This window comes from Haemaphysalis longicornis, unplaced genomic scaffold (assembly GCF_048455015.1).
Source record: "Haemaphysalis longicornis isolate Haplotype H1 unplaced genomic scaffold, Haemaphysalis longicornis Haplotype H1 scaffold_1, whole genome shotgun sequence".
In the NCBI taxonomy this organism is placed as follows: domain Eukaryota; kingdom Metazoa; phylum Arthropoda; class Arachnida; order Ixodida; family Ixodidae; genus Haemaphysalis; species Haemaphysalis longicornis.
The window spans coordinates 149,510,089-149,529,078 of NW_027526203.1; the positions used below are offsets into that span (position 1 = coordinate 149,510,089).

Below are 18,990 nucleotides of genomic sequence, written 5' to 3' on the forward strand. Positions count from 1 at the left end.
TTGACATGGCTTTGGTTGCGCTTCAGCATAAGTAGCTAAGTATCGAATGGTGTCGCTGCCTCCAAAGTGGAAGCTGCATTCTGCACCGTGATGGCTGATTCACATCGGTGAAACAGCACAAACTTGACAGGACAATGGGGAGAAATCAACAACACGAACATCGGTGTTGTAGTCTCCTAGTCCCGACAAGTCCTGCTGCTCTACCATTATGAATCGACACTAACAAGCCCAGTTGTCAATCCTTTTAAACTTCCGATACTACTTACATATAGAAAGGTACTGGGCTGATTTGCCACAGAAATGTAACGTAAAAAAAGCACCAACTCTTAAGCAGGAAGTAAACCGGCTAAACTGACCCAGTCTGAAACATACATTTCTTTATTACATGGCAGTAGAGGCTTGTACACGTAGAACGGCTACTCGCACATCAAATGATCATGAGAAGATAATGAAAAATGATCACAAAAATAGAGAAGTTTTCAAGAAGTGACCTTTGTGTCAAGGTAACAAAAAAAAAATGGTGCCATATCATTGGGCGTCCATGGAGATGTTTACAATAATATGCGAAATAAGATGAGTCCTAAAGAACCAAAGGCAATCTGGTAGGAAAAAAGGAAGCAACAGAAGAGTTCAAAATGACGCGTTGTACAGATGATGCCACCAGTGACGCTGGTTTTAACTGCACAACGAGGCAGTGGAAATGTGGGTGTACATTTGAGTTTCAAGAACACTTTTTGTTGCATAGATACAAGACAAAAGATGGAAAAAGTAAACTCCCGTAGGTCCTTTGTGCAATTCGAAGTGACAAAAAATGCAAAAATTAACACCAGCAACTTTCCTACTTTGCATTTCTGATGTGGGTTACAGGCCAATCCAAAGGTGGCTTGTTTGAGCAATGAGGCATAAAAACAATTCACCACAAGCACTTCTGCTTTCCTTTAGGTTCTTGGTGCAAGCGGCATTTGTAAGCTTGCAGACATTCTAAGCATCAGTTATATGTTAGGGAAAAAAAATAGAGCTGTCTGAAATGGATGTGCTTTGTAGTTCTACATTTTAGCTCAAATAGGCTTGCATTAGCTAGACGCAAATTTCCTTTGGTTAATGTGTTGAGAAAACTCTCACAAGGCACTTCGAGACTTCCCACAATACTCCGTACGAGTAAACACGGCTACGCCTATAACCGACTTACTAAAATATTTATGCTCTCAGATTAAGGCACTTCTTGGTGTATAAGGCACAACACGGTTTACACATGATATTGCAAGGCTTTCCTATGTCTGAAACTTCTCAGTTAAAAAAAAAATGTGAAAGGACTAGGCTAGTTAAGAACCCAACAGGTAAATAAAGTATCGAAAGGTTGCAGTAGACAAACGTTAACACAAGTAGTACATGGACCACTGCTAGAAGCTGTACCTGCAGCTATGCATAGCATCTGTTCGCAGCTGCACTATTTGGTTAACAACAATGGTTCATGGGTGAAAAATCCTGCCTCAGCAAAAGGCAGACGTACACGCTTCGTGCACGCAGTGAACAGGCTCGCAATCGCGAGCAGAGATCAAACACAGTGTGAAGCGACCAGTGAACGCAACCCTCTTCACACGCACACAGCAACACAACTCACACTGAAAGGAATTTCACACGTAAACCTGCCGCACAGGACAGAATGCACCGGTGCACATATTTGAAGGCGCCTGTCTACACAGTGAGCAGGCACTAGGGTTCAGTACCAGCTCCTGGCAAAGGCACCAGCTCTACACTGAGCACCAATATGGTTAAAACGGCCACCTCGCAACAGTGCGATAGATACTTTTTTAAAGCACTGCTTCTGCTTCCCTCGTTGTAGCTGCATTACACCTGCATGCCCCACTGCAGTCTGTTCTAGAATAACCAAACGGCGTTTGTTAAACCAAACGCTACCACCAAATTATCTCCTTCAAAATTACTTGCTGAAAAACTGCTACCACGTTCTATCGAACAGAAACAGTTCGCTCGCTGAATGAAATTCTGTTCAATAGAATTTGTTCCTTCCATATGTAAGAAACTGTGCACAGAACCTGTTTGTTTGCTACTTTTTCAAAAATACCTGCACACAAACTTAGGGGGTAAATTCAGTTTTAAACCTCCTATATCCTAGTCTGTTTTCCCGTTACAGGGTGCAGCCCCTGCACTGAGACAACAAAAAAGGGAAATCCCCATGACACTTTAGTTTGGACAAAAAAGTAGTTTGAAACTTCCAACAGATCGAATCAGGTGCAGCCTACACTGAAAACAACTTCTCACCCTGACATTGCTCTCAGGGAAAGGTTCGAGGGGGTGCAGTGACACCCAATCAGCCCTGCAAATGCGGGAACAAAACGAATGGCAGCAGTTTCGAGCGTGGGGAGTGAGGCATTCACACCAGGCGCTCAGAGGTTCTCCATGAGGGCGTTGAGCTCAACGGGTGGGTGCTCCATGGTCTCCTGCAGCTCGAGCAGCTGCAGCAGGTGCTTCTCCGTGATGGGGCGGTCGGCGTGGATCACCGTCTGGATTATCTGCTCCGTGTCCTTGTCCAGCTGCAGCTTCTCCCCCGCCAGGATCTGCACAACGCAAGGACAACCGCTGGATGCTCACCGATATCCCCCAACGACACAGTGGGGCAGCTCTTGGAGCAGAAGAGGAGGCCGCAGTTGCGTGAGTTTTTAGGCACCCAAGCTACGCCTCTCGCACGAGGCATGCCGCAGTGGAGGGCTCTGGATTCATTTCGACCACCTGGGGATCTTTAACTCTTTCACGACAGCGCCATAGGCAATCGGAAGCCGGCGTCCGATGATTTCAAATCTCCCGCAAAATCTGAAAACCGCTCTCCACAGACAACTATCGCCATCTGGTGTGTTCATTGGCAACTTCTTTTTCAATTTCGGTTTCGTTTGTTTATGTGTCTCGTGTGGTGGCGGCGTAGCAAGAGAAATTTGAACCGAAGGGGGAGGGGAGGAGGAGAAAAAATGGCGTCGGGTTCGCGCCGCGCTCCACACAGTCGGACTGCTGTAGCAAGCACTTCGGCAGCTCCTGCTGTCGATTATTCTTATTCCAGCAGCAGTGAGGGGTCAAGCAATGATGTGGGATCTTCAGATTTCAGTTAGGACGACGAAGCTCCGGTTCAGGTGCCTCACACTTCAACAAGCGCTGGCAGGTAATTCCGTTGTGACTCCGCGCTGTATATATAAACAAAACGTGCTTTTTATCTGACGACTGCAGTTTTGATTTTGTGTTTAGGGTCTCGACAACGTACGGCCGGGATATTTTGCCAAATGCACCGCGCCGTATCGCACTATCACCTTCAAGATAACCTGGCGCTCGTGTCAGATTAGCGGTGCAGGGTTCAGGTGCGACGCTTGTCGAAAGCGCTCGATTTTTTTTCTTGTTTTTTACCACCGAACTAAAAAGAATTTTGTGCGAGGACACAAAAGAGTATACCGTAATTACCCGATTCTAACGCGCACCCGATTTTCCTGACAAAAAAAACCAAAAAACTTGCACCTCCGATTGTAACGCGCACAGAACTGTGTGAGCAAAAAAACGAATGCGAGAGAAACGGGTGATTTATTTCCCGAAGTAATCTCACTCATCTCACTCCTCGTCGCTCTCCGCTGACCACAACATCTCGTCCTCGGTGCCGTCAAGCACGTTCGCGATGCCACACTTCTGAACTAACGTTCAACCATGGTCGATGGGATCGTGGCCCACGCCTCACACGCCCATCCCGCGAGCTTCTCCAGAGGCGCACGCTTCAGCCGACCGCTCGTTTTGTACGCGTGAGAGCCCCTGCTGCCATTGCTGTTATCAAGCGCTCAAGTGGAACGATTTGACGATTTGTGTGAACGCCGATAGAAAAGCCTAGGCGCCTATGCTTCCTGCGTCCGAAAAATTGTTGCTAAAAGCTTTAGCGCCACCTTGACATGGCGATGGCGATGGGTGGGACGAAATTTCCGCTGTTTCGGTTTCGTATCCGATTCTAACGCGCATGCGATTTCTCGACCTTTTTTTCCGGAAAAAAAAGTGCGCGTTAGAATCGGGTAAGTACGGTACTTGGATGCACATTTTACAGAGACTCACTCACCCTTGAGTGCCCTCGCGGCGTGGCACAGCCGTCAGTTGCGCTAGGTTGACGGGGCCTCAAAAATCCAAAACTTGGTGTACACTGTTGAGTTGTATATTGTATCATAGCCAAGGAACATAGGAACAATTTGTATATCTTAAAATACCTAAAATAATTTTTAGTCTCAGTAAAAGTGCCGATTTGTGTTTTTCGTATACTTTTCTTGGGGGCTTTTTTTCTGATTACTTGACGAATGAACTGTAAGTAATTGTACCTTTAACAAAACTGCTGCTTTGTGTTTGGAAGAGCAATCTATAAGCTACAATTTCATGCATAGCAAGGCTACGTGTGTCCAGTAGCTCAAGAAAAAAAAAAAAAAACGTTTTGTAGAAGCACTTAAAATCGGCCGTTTTTCCGCTGTAACGAAAGAGTTAACGTGTGCGGAAATCTAGAGACGTGGCCGGTTTCCCTTTTGAACCCGAGTCCTTGGGCTCAACAGAACAACGCCTTAGCCCCTGAGCCGCTGTACAGGTCAAAACGGGCTCACCCGCTGCTCACAGAGATGACAAAATCCAAGGAGCAAATACTGCGTATTGCACAAGCAATAATGGGAAGGATTTGGGCCAAGCTTGCCATCTAGAAGGACATTTTGCTAGGCCGTACCTCGCTCAACACTAGCACAAGGAACTGAAAGTGTTAACACAGGTGCTACTCTTGACCTATTCCACTCGCATGGGTGAGACAGCTGAATCAGATTTGGGAGCAGTTTTCGGAGCAGCGAAATCTCGATTTTGGAGCAGATGGAACTTGATTTGGAGCAGATGTTGACATTTATTATGTCACCTTAGAAGCCTAAAAATCAAATTTTTGGCAACTCGGGGGGAAGGGGGGAGTGCAATTTTCAATGGGTTTTGAACGTACACAACACTGAAACAGCCATTGAATGAATTTTTTTTCAACTAGAGTATTACAAGGCACAAACTGCATACCTTTTTACAAGCCATTTATAAATTCTTAGGCGCTATGCATAGATAGCATGGAGTGCCGTTGAAAACATTGAATCGAAAAACTAAGCAATCCTAAGGCATTTTCATTATCATGTGAATGCTGAAATTATTATTTTTGTAATCCGACTTGGCTTTACACACAATTGTAGAGGCATGGCAAAAGTTGCGCAAAGCGAGCTGAAAATTTTCGCACCCCACCAGCCCTGCCATTTCAATCCCCAAGGTGCGCATTCACTACGATCGCAATTTGAATAACGTCCGTATGTTTATCCACCTCCCTCTTGGCATTAAATTTAACTTCAGATAGATAAACCATTATTACTAGCGTGCAACAATAGCCCGTCCCGCTATCGGCCACTGCTTGAACGTTTTGCGGCGATGTAGCCTTGGCCGCCACTTCTGCAGTGTCGATTGTCCCATTTCCGCCACTCGCAAGTTCGCTGTCAAAGGCAGCAATAATTCAGCGTTTTATTATAACACCGCAATGAGTCCGAAATTTCACTTCAAGCACGCACCGCGCCTCTCACTCGAGGCCGAAACACGGCGAATTCACGGGCCCCACGTTGTTTTTGATGAACTCCCGTTCTTCGAGTCACGCAACTTCCCTCAACAGATCAAACGACTAAATAAAAACCCAACCACCCCCATAACCAAAACCACAGTAGAAATCAGAGAAGAGCACTCTACTCTGCCTGAACCACGAGCAACTCCTTCGCCCGACGGCCATGTTTTCCAATATTCAACACAGCAAGACGGCGGCACCCAGTAATGTCATTCCGGAGATACGGCGCTCCGAAAATTGCCGTCTTTTCATCAATTTTCACCAGTAGTTTGTCGCCTGAGTACACATACGTATTTTTTCTACAGGACTTTGCAATTGTTTTCCATGGGAAAACTTTAAAAATCTCCCAGAATATAACATGTGCAACCCGACATGGTGACCTTCGAAAAAACTATCTTGGGGACAATTTTATGCGGGTTTTATTGAATGATCAATCGATTAAACCTTTACCAATAGGATCACCTTGGCGGTGCTGGAAAATTATGCCGTCAGTAAGCATTTTTCCCCACTGAAACTGGCGGGAGCGTTAATATCCTTGGCTGTCAGACTGTTTTGGAGCAGTTTGGCGCAATTTTTGCAATTTTTGAGCTTTTGGAGCAGCCTGGCGCAGGAAAGCAGATTTGTATCAAAAGTGCGCAATATGCGCAGCTGTCTCACCCCTGCACTCGGATAATCAGCCTGCCTTGAAATACAACAGCACATGGACAGCATGTGCGAGGTTTGGGGTTAAAAATTCACCAAACATCCAAGTGCAAAATGCTTCAGTCGCTTCCCAAGCAGTGACATCAAAATTTGACATTATCACTAAGCTGCGACCAACCAATTAGTCAGCTTACACCCTAGTTACATGGGCACACTTAACCATGGTTCAGCAAAATGCGGTTAGACAAAACCACTGTTTGCTGCGTTACATGACAGACGAAACTGCGGTTAACCCACTAACCATGGTTAACGCAAACCGAGCTTGGCCACCTCAGTTCAGTCACACTAGCCCCAGTCACCACAGCCGCAGCGTTCAAAATCACACGAGTCAGTTCCGATGCAAGTGGAGGCAAAAGAAAAATCACCTGGCGTGCGGAGGAGACGAAGGCCCTCACAGAGCCGAAATAGCGGGCGCCCCAAAGCTGTCCCCAAGAGGAGCTTACGTTTTTCGTGTCGCTCATGCAGTCACCAAGACTGCCCTGACCACGACTGAAGCGAAAGCAGCGGCTCGTTTCCCAATCCACTCGATAATAGCTGTCCTAAATTCGTAAATTCCGCGTGGCGTTCGCAAAAAAAGGATAAAGCAGGCAATCGTGAAACACTTTCAGCACTCTGAAACGATCCGCGCGCACGTCGGCCATGCTTTCAAACACGCCGGCGCGCCTGCCCACATGGCCCTGGAAGTGGCTCGAACTGGCCCAGGCCATGGCAGCAATCTGATCGCAGAAAAGAAGTTTCACACATGCAAAAGTGACTGTTAGTGTGGTGAAAAAGTGTGCTCTGGATTGTAATTCACAGTTTGAGAGAAAACAGCGGTCAAATATCCACCGCAATGCAAAGCCTAAAGTTTCTAACACCGAGCCAGCCAGAGAAATGCAAGCCTGTTGTGAGTTGTTGGGGAAGCCCCCTTCCTAAAACTCGCCGTGCGTGAGTGCGTTGCATTTGGGTCTTAAGAAACTGTTTTAACGATATTTCCTTTTGTTTACACTGCTTCTCTTTTGTTTTTTTTATCACGACGTTAAAATCTTGTTAATTTAATTTTGTTACGCTCACAACCACGTGACTGCTGTCACTACACTTGGAACTTCGCGTGTAACAGCAAAAACTGCAGTTTGCGATAACCACGGTTAAAGTTTAGTAACCATGGTTAAACACAACTGCAGTTACTTCTGCTGTGTACAAAGCTCTGCGCTCAAAGGGACTAGAGAATATGCCTGAGAGGGCTTATAAACAAGATCAATTGTTCATGCCTCGTGTTGCACGATACAAAGTTTTTATGCTAGAGTGTCATGGAAGTCCATAAAACTGCCATTGACATTCCTTGTTTTTAAGGGAATTGTGCTAATCATAAAGCTTGTCAGAATACACAGTTTTACAGTAACTTCACCCCGATCACACGGAGGCACCAGTGGGTGAACGCTGACCCCATATAAAATCTAATGCCACTGATAAACCTACGGGAGCAACAGGATAGCTTCTTTGTGCTTGTTTTATGCCATAGCTCATTTACGTGAACCTTTTATTTTTCTACAGGCTAGTTACTGAAGCATGCTTGAGAAATTAGAAGTTTGTTTTGCGACTGGAAATAGCTAAAAGTTCCCCACGATTCAAATAATGTATTCACATCACGCTCGCTTCGAGAGCAAAAATCACTAATGCACCGCCCCACCCACACACACACAAAATGTGACATCCACCTGAAAAGCCACTGTGAAGCTACAACAGAACACTTCTGCCGGGACCAGGACAAATTTTTTGAAGCTTCTGAGCCCGCTGTACAGCTTTTGGGGTGAATATGAGTTTAGGGGTTGTACAAACCTTGCACAAAACAAAACTTCTTGCGTGTAGTGCCACGGAAGCGCTGCGGTGTGCGAACAAACCACGAAATGCACTCCGCACTCCTTTCCTGCTCTGTGCTGTTCCACGACTTCGCCATTACACTCCACGGTTTTGTTGTTCAGTTGTGTTCCAACCTTATTTTGTGCTCCTGGTGCGCAGCCTACCATCGGCCAGCACATGAGCTGCACAGCAGGTTTTAAACTGAAGGTTTTGGAGCATGCGTTACAGCACATGGAACCCACGCAGCTGGGCCGCACCTCAGTGTTGACACAGTGCGTGTACACTGCTGGCGAAGACAGAAGGTTTGGGCGATGAGCAGGGATTGCCATGTGCTTCGTGGGCCCAAAGAAGGGACGTTTCCCAGTGTGGGAAAAGAAGTTTTGGAGTGCCTTGACGGCACAGAAGACGATGCACTGCGGGCCGACAATAAACGTGAAGCCGCAAGTGACTCAAAAGAGGAGGACAGCTCCAATGGCAAGTAGGGGGACGATGGCGAGTAGGGGGCCATTAGCTTGTGAATAAAATAGAAATTTGGTTACATAATTACGCGTTTTTACTAGAAAGGTAAAGTTTTGACAGTGCTTCTGTTAAGTTTGGGGCTTCGATCGCTTAATTGCCAAGACTGGCCTTCAATGTTTTGTTTTCTTTCATGTACTATCGTGATAAATTAAAATACAAACAACGGAGTGCGTGGCTTTCAGTATATGCCGCGCATCCTGGCGACGGGCCGCATGTGCACAGTGGGAAGAAGTTATGAGAGTTCGTGACCAACCTTGATATGGAAAGACCATCATATTTTCATAGTCAGTTTGGCGCTCAGCACGAAATAAAAATAAAGGGATATACAGTGTAGACCATTTCTAACGTAACCGCTTATAGTGCGGGACAGGATATAACGCGTTTTTTTGTGACCACCGGTTTGCCTCCCATAGAACTCAATGTATAAGCATACCGCTTAAGATGCGGTTGGCCGAAGCACAATATCATTTATAGTGCGGTTTTTCGGCGGGTCTGCTCATCGACCGGCGCAGCTGGGGCATCGTTTTAGGGTAGCAAAAGAAAAAAAAGAAATGATGAAATCGGCCATCTGACGCAGCACGCACCCCTTGCTCTCCTCTAACTTCGACACAGAAGCAAAAAATAGGCACCCTTTAGTTCGCGCGTACGTGATAACCACAGCTGTCCTTGCTTGATGCACCTCGGAAGATAGCGACCAGCTCCCCGTCCGCGCTTGGCAAGTTGTTTCTATTAATCGTGAACCGCATGGCTCGTTTTCGCACACGAATTTTGCGTTGCGCGTGCGTTTTTATCATGCTCGCGTCTACGATTCCGCGCTCGCGGTGGCTTCTTCGCGTGGCAGTGGGAGGAGCCTGACGACTTGCACCAATTGAAAGACGCGCACCTAATGGCGGTAGATTCGAAGCACTCCGAGCCGGCTAGCCGCGCCAGAGGTGTTTAGACTAAAGTCCCTCGATCAGATGAAGGGACTTTAGTTTAGGCTTACCACCGCGGTATTTTTTGATGGGCGCTTTCACAAGCAGCGTGGATGGCAGTTTATATTCCACTTTGCGGTCACATTATCAGCTCTTTTCTTGCATGAGCATCTTCACTTGCGCCTCGTGCGGCATTTCAGCGAGCGGTTAGAAGTGGTCGCTGGAGCTGCCTGCACCGCTTCACGGCCAGTGCCGACGCCATGTTGCCGCCTCTTACCGCACCGCACACATTACGTCAGTTGTATCCGCACCGGCGTCACCGCGCCAGCGGCGTGCGCTGCACGTTTTCGCGAGAAATCGCTCCATGCGGTTCACGCTTTAGAACGTTGTGCAGATAAGCCACCGCTCTTCCCGAACAAGCGAGCCACGCGAAGATTTCCACCACCAGTACGTTGCGCTGATAAGCAGCCGCCTTCGGCATCGTGAACACAAGGTGTGGTAAAAAACGGCTGGCCTTTTTATCATGTTTTGCGACATCTTCATAGACGTAAAAAACGCAGCCATGGTCTCTTAAAACACAAACAAAACGCAAGTTAAAGCCGCACTCGCCGTACGTAAGACCGCGCTTTTGCAATGTGTGAGACCCGGCAGCAGCGGCTAATGTTAAAAATAATACGAAATAAAAACCCTTCCTTCGTTTTTAGGCTGTGTGCGTTTGGGTGATAAAAAATTTAGGATGACTTGAGATGTATGTGGCGATTTGGTTGAATTCGCGCACGTTTTGGTTATAGTGCGGTACCGCTTATAGTGCGGATTTTTGCGGCTCCCGCGACATACGTTATAAGCGGTCTACACTGTAGCTGCGTGCGCCGTTTTTACTCATCGCAGCAACAAAGTTAGATGACGCTTTCGTGAGCGAGCGCCAAATGCGGTAGGAAGACAAACCAAAACGCTCACACGCCGGACGACAGTGTTTCCATATCAGTGTTGGACACCAACTCTCGTAACTTGTGCGCACTGCACATACGCTGCCCGTCGCCAGAATGCGCGACATGTGCTGAAGGCCACATGCTCCGTTTTTCGTATTTCAATTTATCACGATAGTATGTAGAGGCCCATACTGAGTGTCTACGGTCTAAAGGGGCCGAGGGGCGCGACGCGCTACAGATGGAAGCACTTTCTTCGGGGGCATTTTTTTGTCTTTTTCTCGGGGGCGGCGGACACCGCTTAGCACTTTGGCTGCAACAGGGAATCGGTTGGCCCTAATTCGCGGAAGCACGCGAGGGGTGAGTGCCGCGTGGTCCCGCACCAGGCGCGTTGAGTGTCCAGGCTCGGGCGCGGGACCGGAAGCTGCAGTGGCCAGGTCATAAATAGCTGGGTGAACTCATCATCAAGACGCGAAATGTCAAAGCGGTGGCTGCGGCGGCGACGGCTTTCTTTCAAAACAGTAACATGCTGTGGTCTGTTTTGAAATGGATAGTTCGGGGATGACGGGAAACAGAGCGATAACTGTACATAAATTCTCAAAACCGTTGGCTGCGAAAACAGGCATGGTGCAGCGGCGGCGACCTTTGGTAAACAAGTGGCAACACACCGCAGGCGTTTGTTGGCATGTGGGGTTCAGGGAGTGTAGGCCTTGCCGGGCCCTTTGAGGCCACTCCTGAATCTTTGTAACAATGCGTCAGACTTGGTTAGCTTGTTTTTCGCCTCGTGGCTCCCGGTGCAAATCGTTTCTGAGCATTGACATCTAGTTTGCGTGGAAATGGGAAAGGAGTTTGGGACAAGGAGTGGTCCATTTGCCTAATTATGAGCTCCGCCTGTGGCGGCTGTGTGGCCTATGAATGGCCAGATATTTTCAGTGTGTGTCCTTCTCTGTCTCTTTGGTTCCGCCTTCCTTGGAGGCGTTTTTTAAAAATAAAACCAAGGTGTCCGGTGTAGAGGGGGAAGAGAGGGCCCCGCTCGATGCGGGCTCGTCTTGAGCTCTCCTCGAGCTCGGATCTGCAATGTCGGTTGTAATTGAGCTGTAAATATTGTAATAAAGTGTAAATATCGTGGAGCAGACCATCGTCAGCTATGTGCCTTCGATCAGCGAGCCATCACCAACATCATCATCAGCGATCACGCATTTCAACTGCTTCTCTTAGCATCTTTACAGTACGAAATTTCAAATTTTAAAAATCTGTTTCAACTTTTTTCTGCATAATGAACCCTTCCCCAAATTCATGCTGCATAAAAAAAAAGTGGGTTCATTGCACGAGTAAATGCGGTATATTTAAACGTCTGATGAGGGAATTATGCTATGGGCTGCCCTAAGCGTGCCCATCTAAGCACTGCACCTAGAATCGGCACCAGTGCTCGCAGTAAAGTTCCGCACACAACAGATGGGACAAATGCCATGGCTGACTTGGAAAAAAGAAACAAAACGAGCACAGCAGCTGCCAGCACATGGTCCCAGAAATGAGTGGATTGGCCGAGGCCGCACCCACCTTCTCGAGGCCAGTCTGGGGGATGGTGTTGGAGATGTCGACGGCGATCTGGTCGGCCAGCCGCTTGACGGTCACCACAAAGCCCTGGACGTCGCCCAGGTCGTTCTCCACACGCCGCTTCTTCACCACCAGGTTCATGACGTACTGGCGGGACTTTTTGCACGTGTCCAGCAGCCAGGCCACCGACTTGCCCTGTGCAGCAGCAGGGCAGAGTCCACCCTCGGAGCTACAACACCACTTACTAGCAAAAGCTTGATGGAGGCCACTTGGTTCGACACAAGCAAAAAGCGTTGAAGGGAGCAAACAACGCAGACACGAGAACAAACAAACAAAACAGACAAGGTGCCACTTCCAACCGAACTTTACTAAAGGAAAAAAACCTGTTCACATCTTGAAGGGGCCCTGAGATGGATTTCAAAGTGTTTTTGTTTGTGTCAGAAATCTACTCTATAGTTCTTGTAGAAGCAACTAAAAAAATAGTAAGCACATTCGCTCCCGCTAACAAAAGTTATTACCCCGACGAGACAGAACTATTTGTTGGCTCGGCGGCTTGCGATGACGTAATAGTCCGACCTTGTCCGAGGCGAAGCACTCATTTCATGGTTGGCCGCCGGAATGTCCGCGATTTTTGACGGCGGCGGTTCTACCCGCGTTGGTTTACAGCATCGTCGTTACCATGGTTACTTCAGCGAGTGGGTTGCACACGAGACGACAACGCACCCCCCCTTTTTTTTAACGCTACCTTTTCAGTCCTTATGGACTTTGAGCAGGAGGTACTGGTGATTGCGGAAGTCGACCTTGCATGCCCGAGAGTTTCCGTGCACGGTAACTTACTTTTACCGTTGCTACATAGCGATACAGAGGCTAGAATTTCTAGCGACTGTAGTAGCGAGCCCCCTGCATCGGCGAAATGTACGCTCGCATCTTGATTAGATTACCGTAAAGTTCCCAGAGAACGCCCTCCCCTGAAACATCGCCCACCTCCTTTTACGGGTGAAATATTCATACTGAAAGACGTGCCCACGCCATAAAATCGATGGCTTTAGCACCGATGAGTGAACAATAAACCCGAATCATCTCTTCATGTGTAGATGCGGTCACTTATTCGTCCTTTCTGCGCTTGACCCGAAAGTTCGCCCGTCTCGAATTTTTTCTTGATATCTCCGGAGTTTTGTTTGGCCACCTTTTCGTAGTTTTTCGCACCTGACCCAAAAGTTCGGCCATCTCGTATTTTTCACTGGATATCACCGTACTTTGGGTGGGTGTTTTTTCGGAACTTTACGGCACAGCAAATGCACTGCGCTCGGCGCTTCATACAAGCAATCTTAGTTGATGTTTCTTACATTCTTGCTAAATGATGATCAGGAGTACAATAAACGTCATTTTTTTTTTTTTTTCAGAAGAGCGAGCGAAATTTCCGCCCCTACTCCAGCCTCTCACGCTTCCAATGGTTCAGATGCCTTTATGAACTAGCATGGCTCTTTTATGCTTTTAGAATCGTGTTGGGCAAGGTAATATAGGTAACTGCGGAATCATTACGATATATCTTACTCATTCTATATCGAAATATTTAGCGGAGGCGTGAATTCTGGTTAATGCAATACTTGGTCATGTTTTCTATTTTTTTAAGCTCTACAGCAGAAGTATACAGCTCTTTTGAAAGAAAACTATTGTATTGTGAGAGTTTAATCTAAAACGTCCAAGATTCAAGCTATTTCAAGCGTAAGCGAACAGTTCTGGGCAACAAACTTTTGTGTCATTTGCTTTGAGACGAATTCGCCAGATGTCGCTACTTGGCAGCCGGTAAGCCGGAATGAAGAAACTGCAGAGTGCAATCCTTTCGTTTTCAGTGGCAAACGGCTACTCTTGCTTCAATTAACACGGTAAACGGTAAAGCACGCTAAGGACACTAGGCAACACGGTTCATTCAGAAGGGCGGGCGCACCAAACCACACTTTCCTGCGATCACGACTTGATGGGAAGCAATGAAATGAAACTCTTTGGCAGGAGTTGTCGTTTTGGGATGCGCATGCCCTTCCCCTTGTCGCGACCTGTGAAGTTGTGCCTGCTCCCTCTCAGTTGAGCGGGTCTGGAGAGCACCACCACACTGCCACCAACTCCTACTCCTCCACACGTGCAGGCACTGCAGACTAGCATAGAGGATAACAGGCGAGCTCGAGCAGCTCTGCTACAGTAAGCACTGCCAAGCCGTACTAGTAGTCCCAACGGAAGGGTGTGAGTACTCATGCACGGTGGACCAGACTCCATGCTCTGGCAACAAAGTTAAAGGCTTAATTTTAGCTAAATGAAGATAGTATACGAGACAGTGGTGCAAACTTCGCTCACGGCGGAGACAGTGGTTCCGCTCGCTCACTAAGCCGTAGGGACTCGAGCATCTGTCATGGTGGCCACATGGAGAACAATCCCCAATTCAACCAGCCCAGACAGAATCTCCGTGCGGACTTGGCTCGGCCGGAAGAGAGGGTTCTGGCAGGACACCAATGAGGGTTTGTCCTCTGATGTCCTCCAGTCAGAGCAGAAGTCTGCAGGGGACACGCTGACGTGTGAGCCCTCTGCACATGTTTGCTCTTTCAGAACAGCAGAGCAGAGCTGCTGTGACGAAACATGGTTGCCTTTTGTTCAGCTGGGGTGGAAGAGTGCCACAAACAACAGGTTTTTGTTTTAGTTTGGATCCTGTAAAGACTGGTATCCATAAGTGATATGAGAAATATCTCTTCTATTGCCTTATTTCTAATCATTTGGGTGCATTCTTTGAACATACGAGAAACTGCAGCAAAGTGAAACAGGTTTTTTGTTGAATAATTGTCTCACAGGCCGTGTCAGTCTTATTGGTTTGTAGCGCTCTGGGAAATTCACGCTACAGCTCAGTTGCGCTAAAGCCCAGACCAGCTTGCATTGTCGCCCTACACAGTCTCACCCATGTCATATGTATTCAGGCCAGTAGACAAAGAGGGCTGCTTTGTGTGTTGCGATTGAAATATGGACGCCGTGCCAGAAACTCAGGCCGCTTGTCAGCCCCTGCCCGAACAAGCATGCTGCATCCCGGGTGAGAACTGGTCTGAGTGGCCACGCACGCACCTTGAGGTGGTAGGTTTCGGCGAACTTATTCCAGACAGCGTCCGTGGGCTTGGGGAAGTACCGGTCCAGCTTCTCCAGGACAAAGCCCGGCGGCAAGGCCCGCTCGGAGTACACGATGATCTCCTGCGGACAGGGCAGCCACCAGTGAACCGCTCAAAAAGAGTGCAGGACAAGTTTCCGACAAGTGCCGTGGCCTTGCCAGATTACGCGTGGGAAAAGTTGAGTGAATTGGCACAAGATTAGATATAAACCCATTTTGACATGCTCACAGTTCCATGCATATTGAAACGTATGAAGCACACAACTGGCTGGTGCATAATTTTTTTGGCCCATTGCAAGTAAGAGAGGGGGAGGTAGAGGAAAAGCAGCGTCCCATTTCTGCCCTCCCTCCTCCAACTGGACGACCTCGGCCGCAGGCTCCACAGTACTGCACATGAGCATGGCCGCGTGGCTCTTTGCAGCCGCCAGGCTCCAGGTGCACGCACCTGGAGGACCGACGTTCTAAGCCCCAAGTTCTGTGAGCAACCATGTTTTCACAAATCTAATGAGAGGTACCGGGTCAACTGATGATCCTCTGCAATTTCCACATTACAATCAGACACCTAACTGCAGTAATTAAAATCAAGCTAATTAGTACCCTAAATAGAACTTGGAACCAATTTTATAGCAGCCACCACGGCCTGATAACTTTGCTCAAAAACACTATTTCACCTCCAAAACCCTATTTTTAAAGATTACTCGAAGGAGTACTGACCCAAAATTCTTGCTTTGTTTTGTTTTTTTCTCACTGCTATAGGTGCCTACCAGCCCACTAATCACAGAATGGCACATTAGATAGTCGATGGAAGCAAAATAATTGCTTACAACCTCATTTGTTCGTGTCAGTTTCAGTTTCGATGAAACAAACACCGAGGAGGCAGTCATGACAGGAGGGCGCACTTGACGTCACTGCTCGCGTCGCACCACGGCTGGTCTGGACGTACGCGCACGGGCAGCGTGACGGCAGTCCCAAAACTGTGACGTAATGCACAAGGCAAAGCCATGTACGCCAGCAGCAGCTAGCGCTTCAGCTACGTCGTGGGAGCCTTGTCATTGGCAGGTAGGGGCGAGGAACAGGTGGCGTCATGCTGATGCCGATGTTGAAAGAGTATCCGTTGCGAGCTTTCTACGGCATGCAAAAACTAAAATTGGCTTAAAATATGTTATACTGGACAGTTACGGCTGAAACTTCATCGGAGTTATCTCCATATACAAAGGAAGTTTTTTACATAGTTATATCAGCTTTGAAATTTCGTGTCAGTACTCCTTTAAAGGGACCCTGCAACACTCTTTTCAATTTTTTTTGGAATCTTAAACGCTTGCAGAACGTAGTCACCCAACACACCCAGCACTTAGATTAGGGGGTCGCAAAGTACCTCAGCCGAAAATTACTGCTTTTTGCCCATTAGATAACTTGGAAACTCGCTGAAAAGATTTTGCTCTCTTTCCCGGTCTTGACATTCTTCGACGCCTCGAATTACGCCATTAAGGCCATGTAGCGGCTGTTGGCCAGTTTTTCTTCAGTTGCAGCAGTGAACGCTTTTCGATAGCAACTTTATAAATAAAGCCACAAAAACAAAGCAGAAATGGAAGGCATATCTGGTGCGATGAGCAAATCACTGTGCTGGCAATAACTGTAGCTTTCGCAGTGGTTCCAGATTCGAAGGAAAGAGTGAAAGCACTCATCGAAAGTGTTGCAAGGTCCCTTTAAAGTCTTTGGGACCATGAGACGACTACCAGAACAAGGGCCTTTGCTGTGTCACCTTTTTCACGGGGGGGCGTATCATCATGGTGTTCACAAAACACTGGAATACTGGTCGGAATGTAGTACACAAAGTGGTGTGCTTCCTTGGCATAGCGAATTCACTGCAAGCACTTAGGAAACAGACATCTGCTAGGGTTTTGATTTGATTCCCTACTTTTAGCCCCTTAACTGTTCGGTACAAATTTAGTTATGCCGTTCCAAGACCTCTGTGAGACAAGGCTGGGTGTATATTTTGTAATTGGTTGCTTCAATCTCTTGGGCCACATGAGTTTTGTGGATTTAGACTGCAAGTATTTTTTTCTGGAGCGGCACTGCCTGCACAGGGTGTTTCAGGGAAGACTTTAAAGGGACCTTGCAACACTTTCGATGAGCGCTTTCACTCTTTCCTTCGAATCTGGAACCACTGCGAAAGCTACAGTTATTGCCAGCACAGTGATTTGCTCATCGCACCAGATATGCCTTCCATTTCTGCTTTGTTTTTGTGGCTTTATTTATAAAGTTGCTATCGAAAAGCGTTCACTGCTGCAACTGAAGAAAAACTGGCCAACAGCCGCTACATGGCCTTAATGGCGTAATTCGAGGCGTCGAAGAATGTCAAGACCGCGAAAGAGAGCAAAATCTTTTCAGCGAGTTTCCAAGTTATCTAATGGGCAAAAAGCAGTAATTTTCGGCTGAGGTACTTTGCGACCCCCTAATCTAAGTGCTGGGTGTGTTGGGTTGGGTTCCTGCTCAGTGCATGTTCACCACAAGTATGTGCTGCAGTGACAAAAAATGCGAATCTTTCAGTAACCAGAGAAAAATCGGCTGCACAGGAGAACAAAAAAGAAAAATTTTGGGAGAAGGCCAACTTTGCAACATCTCAGCTTACGAGCTGAATATGTATTTCACGCTGCTACTATTCCCGAGAGGGGTGTGCAACATACCCGCAGGTATTAAATACGCCCATGTTCAAGACAACCGAGAACTAAAGCAGTAAAAAAAAAGGGAAAGAAAAGAAAACTGAGCAGAAACAATATAGATATCCTCTTGACTTGGTGAATACTGAAAAATGGCTCCAATAAGTTCTCGCACATATCAACTGCCTGCTTTGACAAGTACTAAGTGCTGCCTGCATCGAGTACAGCCCAGCTTTTCTGAGGGATGCACAACAGAGACCCTGCAAAACAAAAGTGCAGAGGGTTTTGAAGTTGGGCTGAGATAAGTTACGCCTTGCCTCCATTAGACATTGCCCAGCCCCAACGGGGGCTGTTTTCCCTCTTCGTACCATGCAAGTTGCTTCTACACCGTTTGTGCACTGCTCACAGGACTAAGAAAACAAGTGCGCACAAAAAACGCCCGCCACAAAGTTTGTGACTTGGAATGAGGCTTCAATGCTGTCAGTTAAACTGGCCTCCTGTTGGTGCGTGTCGGTTGCTTGGGCCACCCCCCCCCCCCCCCCCCCACCACCACTTCATTACAGAAAGTGCAGCTTCTCTTCAAAGATGCACTGCTTGTCAGGCTTTAGAGAACCAAATGAAACACCGTCCAGACCGAAGTTATTAAAACTAACTTGGTCTTGCATTTTCCCATACCATGCCATGCTCCAGAGTGACCGCAGTTACTGGTATTACCATAATTTTCCCCGCACAACCTGCACCTGCTGCAACCGAAGCAGCTGCTGTAGACATCTGAATTCACTTTGCCTCTGCTTGGAAATCACACACATTGGAATTACTTCCCCGCAAACCAGCAGTGCTTGTGTACCCTCCCATTTACTGTGCGGTGCCACGGGCAAAGGTAACCCTCCGAGCACTTTAGCTGCTGTCGCTGTTATACCAGGGTTACGCCACAGGAGGGGAGTATACGGAGGGAAGGTACAGACGGCCGACAGAAAAATTCAAGTTCAAGAAGATCAGTTCCACTTACAACCCATACCTGAAAGAGAATATATAGTATGGTTGGAAGGAGCACGCACTGCTCACTGTTTTGTACTCAATGGTTATG

At 47.5% G+C, this 18,990-nt stretch overlaps 1 protein-coding gene across 3 annotated transcripts in view; it reads right to left on the reverse strand.

Moving 5' to 3' along the window:
- Positions 1-362: 362 nt before the first annotated feature.
- Positions 363-18,990, reverse strand: part of LOC144137916 (uncharacterized) — a 42,311-nt gene continuing 23,683 nt past the window's right edge. For all 3 annotated transcript variants that reach the window (XM_077669939.1, XM_077669946.1, XM_077669955.1), the window contains exons 4-6: positions 15,204-15,326; positions 12,105-12,296; positions 363-2,576 (exon numbers count right to left, since the gene is read on the reverse strand). In XM_077669939.1, the coding sequence (XP_077526065.1) occupies positions 2,406-2,576; positions 12,105-12,296; positions 15,204-15,326 (486 nt within the window). In that variant the 3' untranslated portion in view covers positions 363-2,405. The remainder of the gene's footprint in view (positions 2,577-12,104; positions 12,297-15,203; positions 15,327-18,990) is intronic.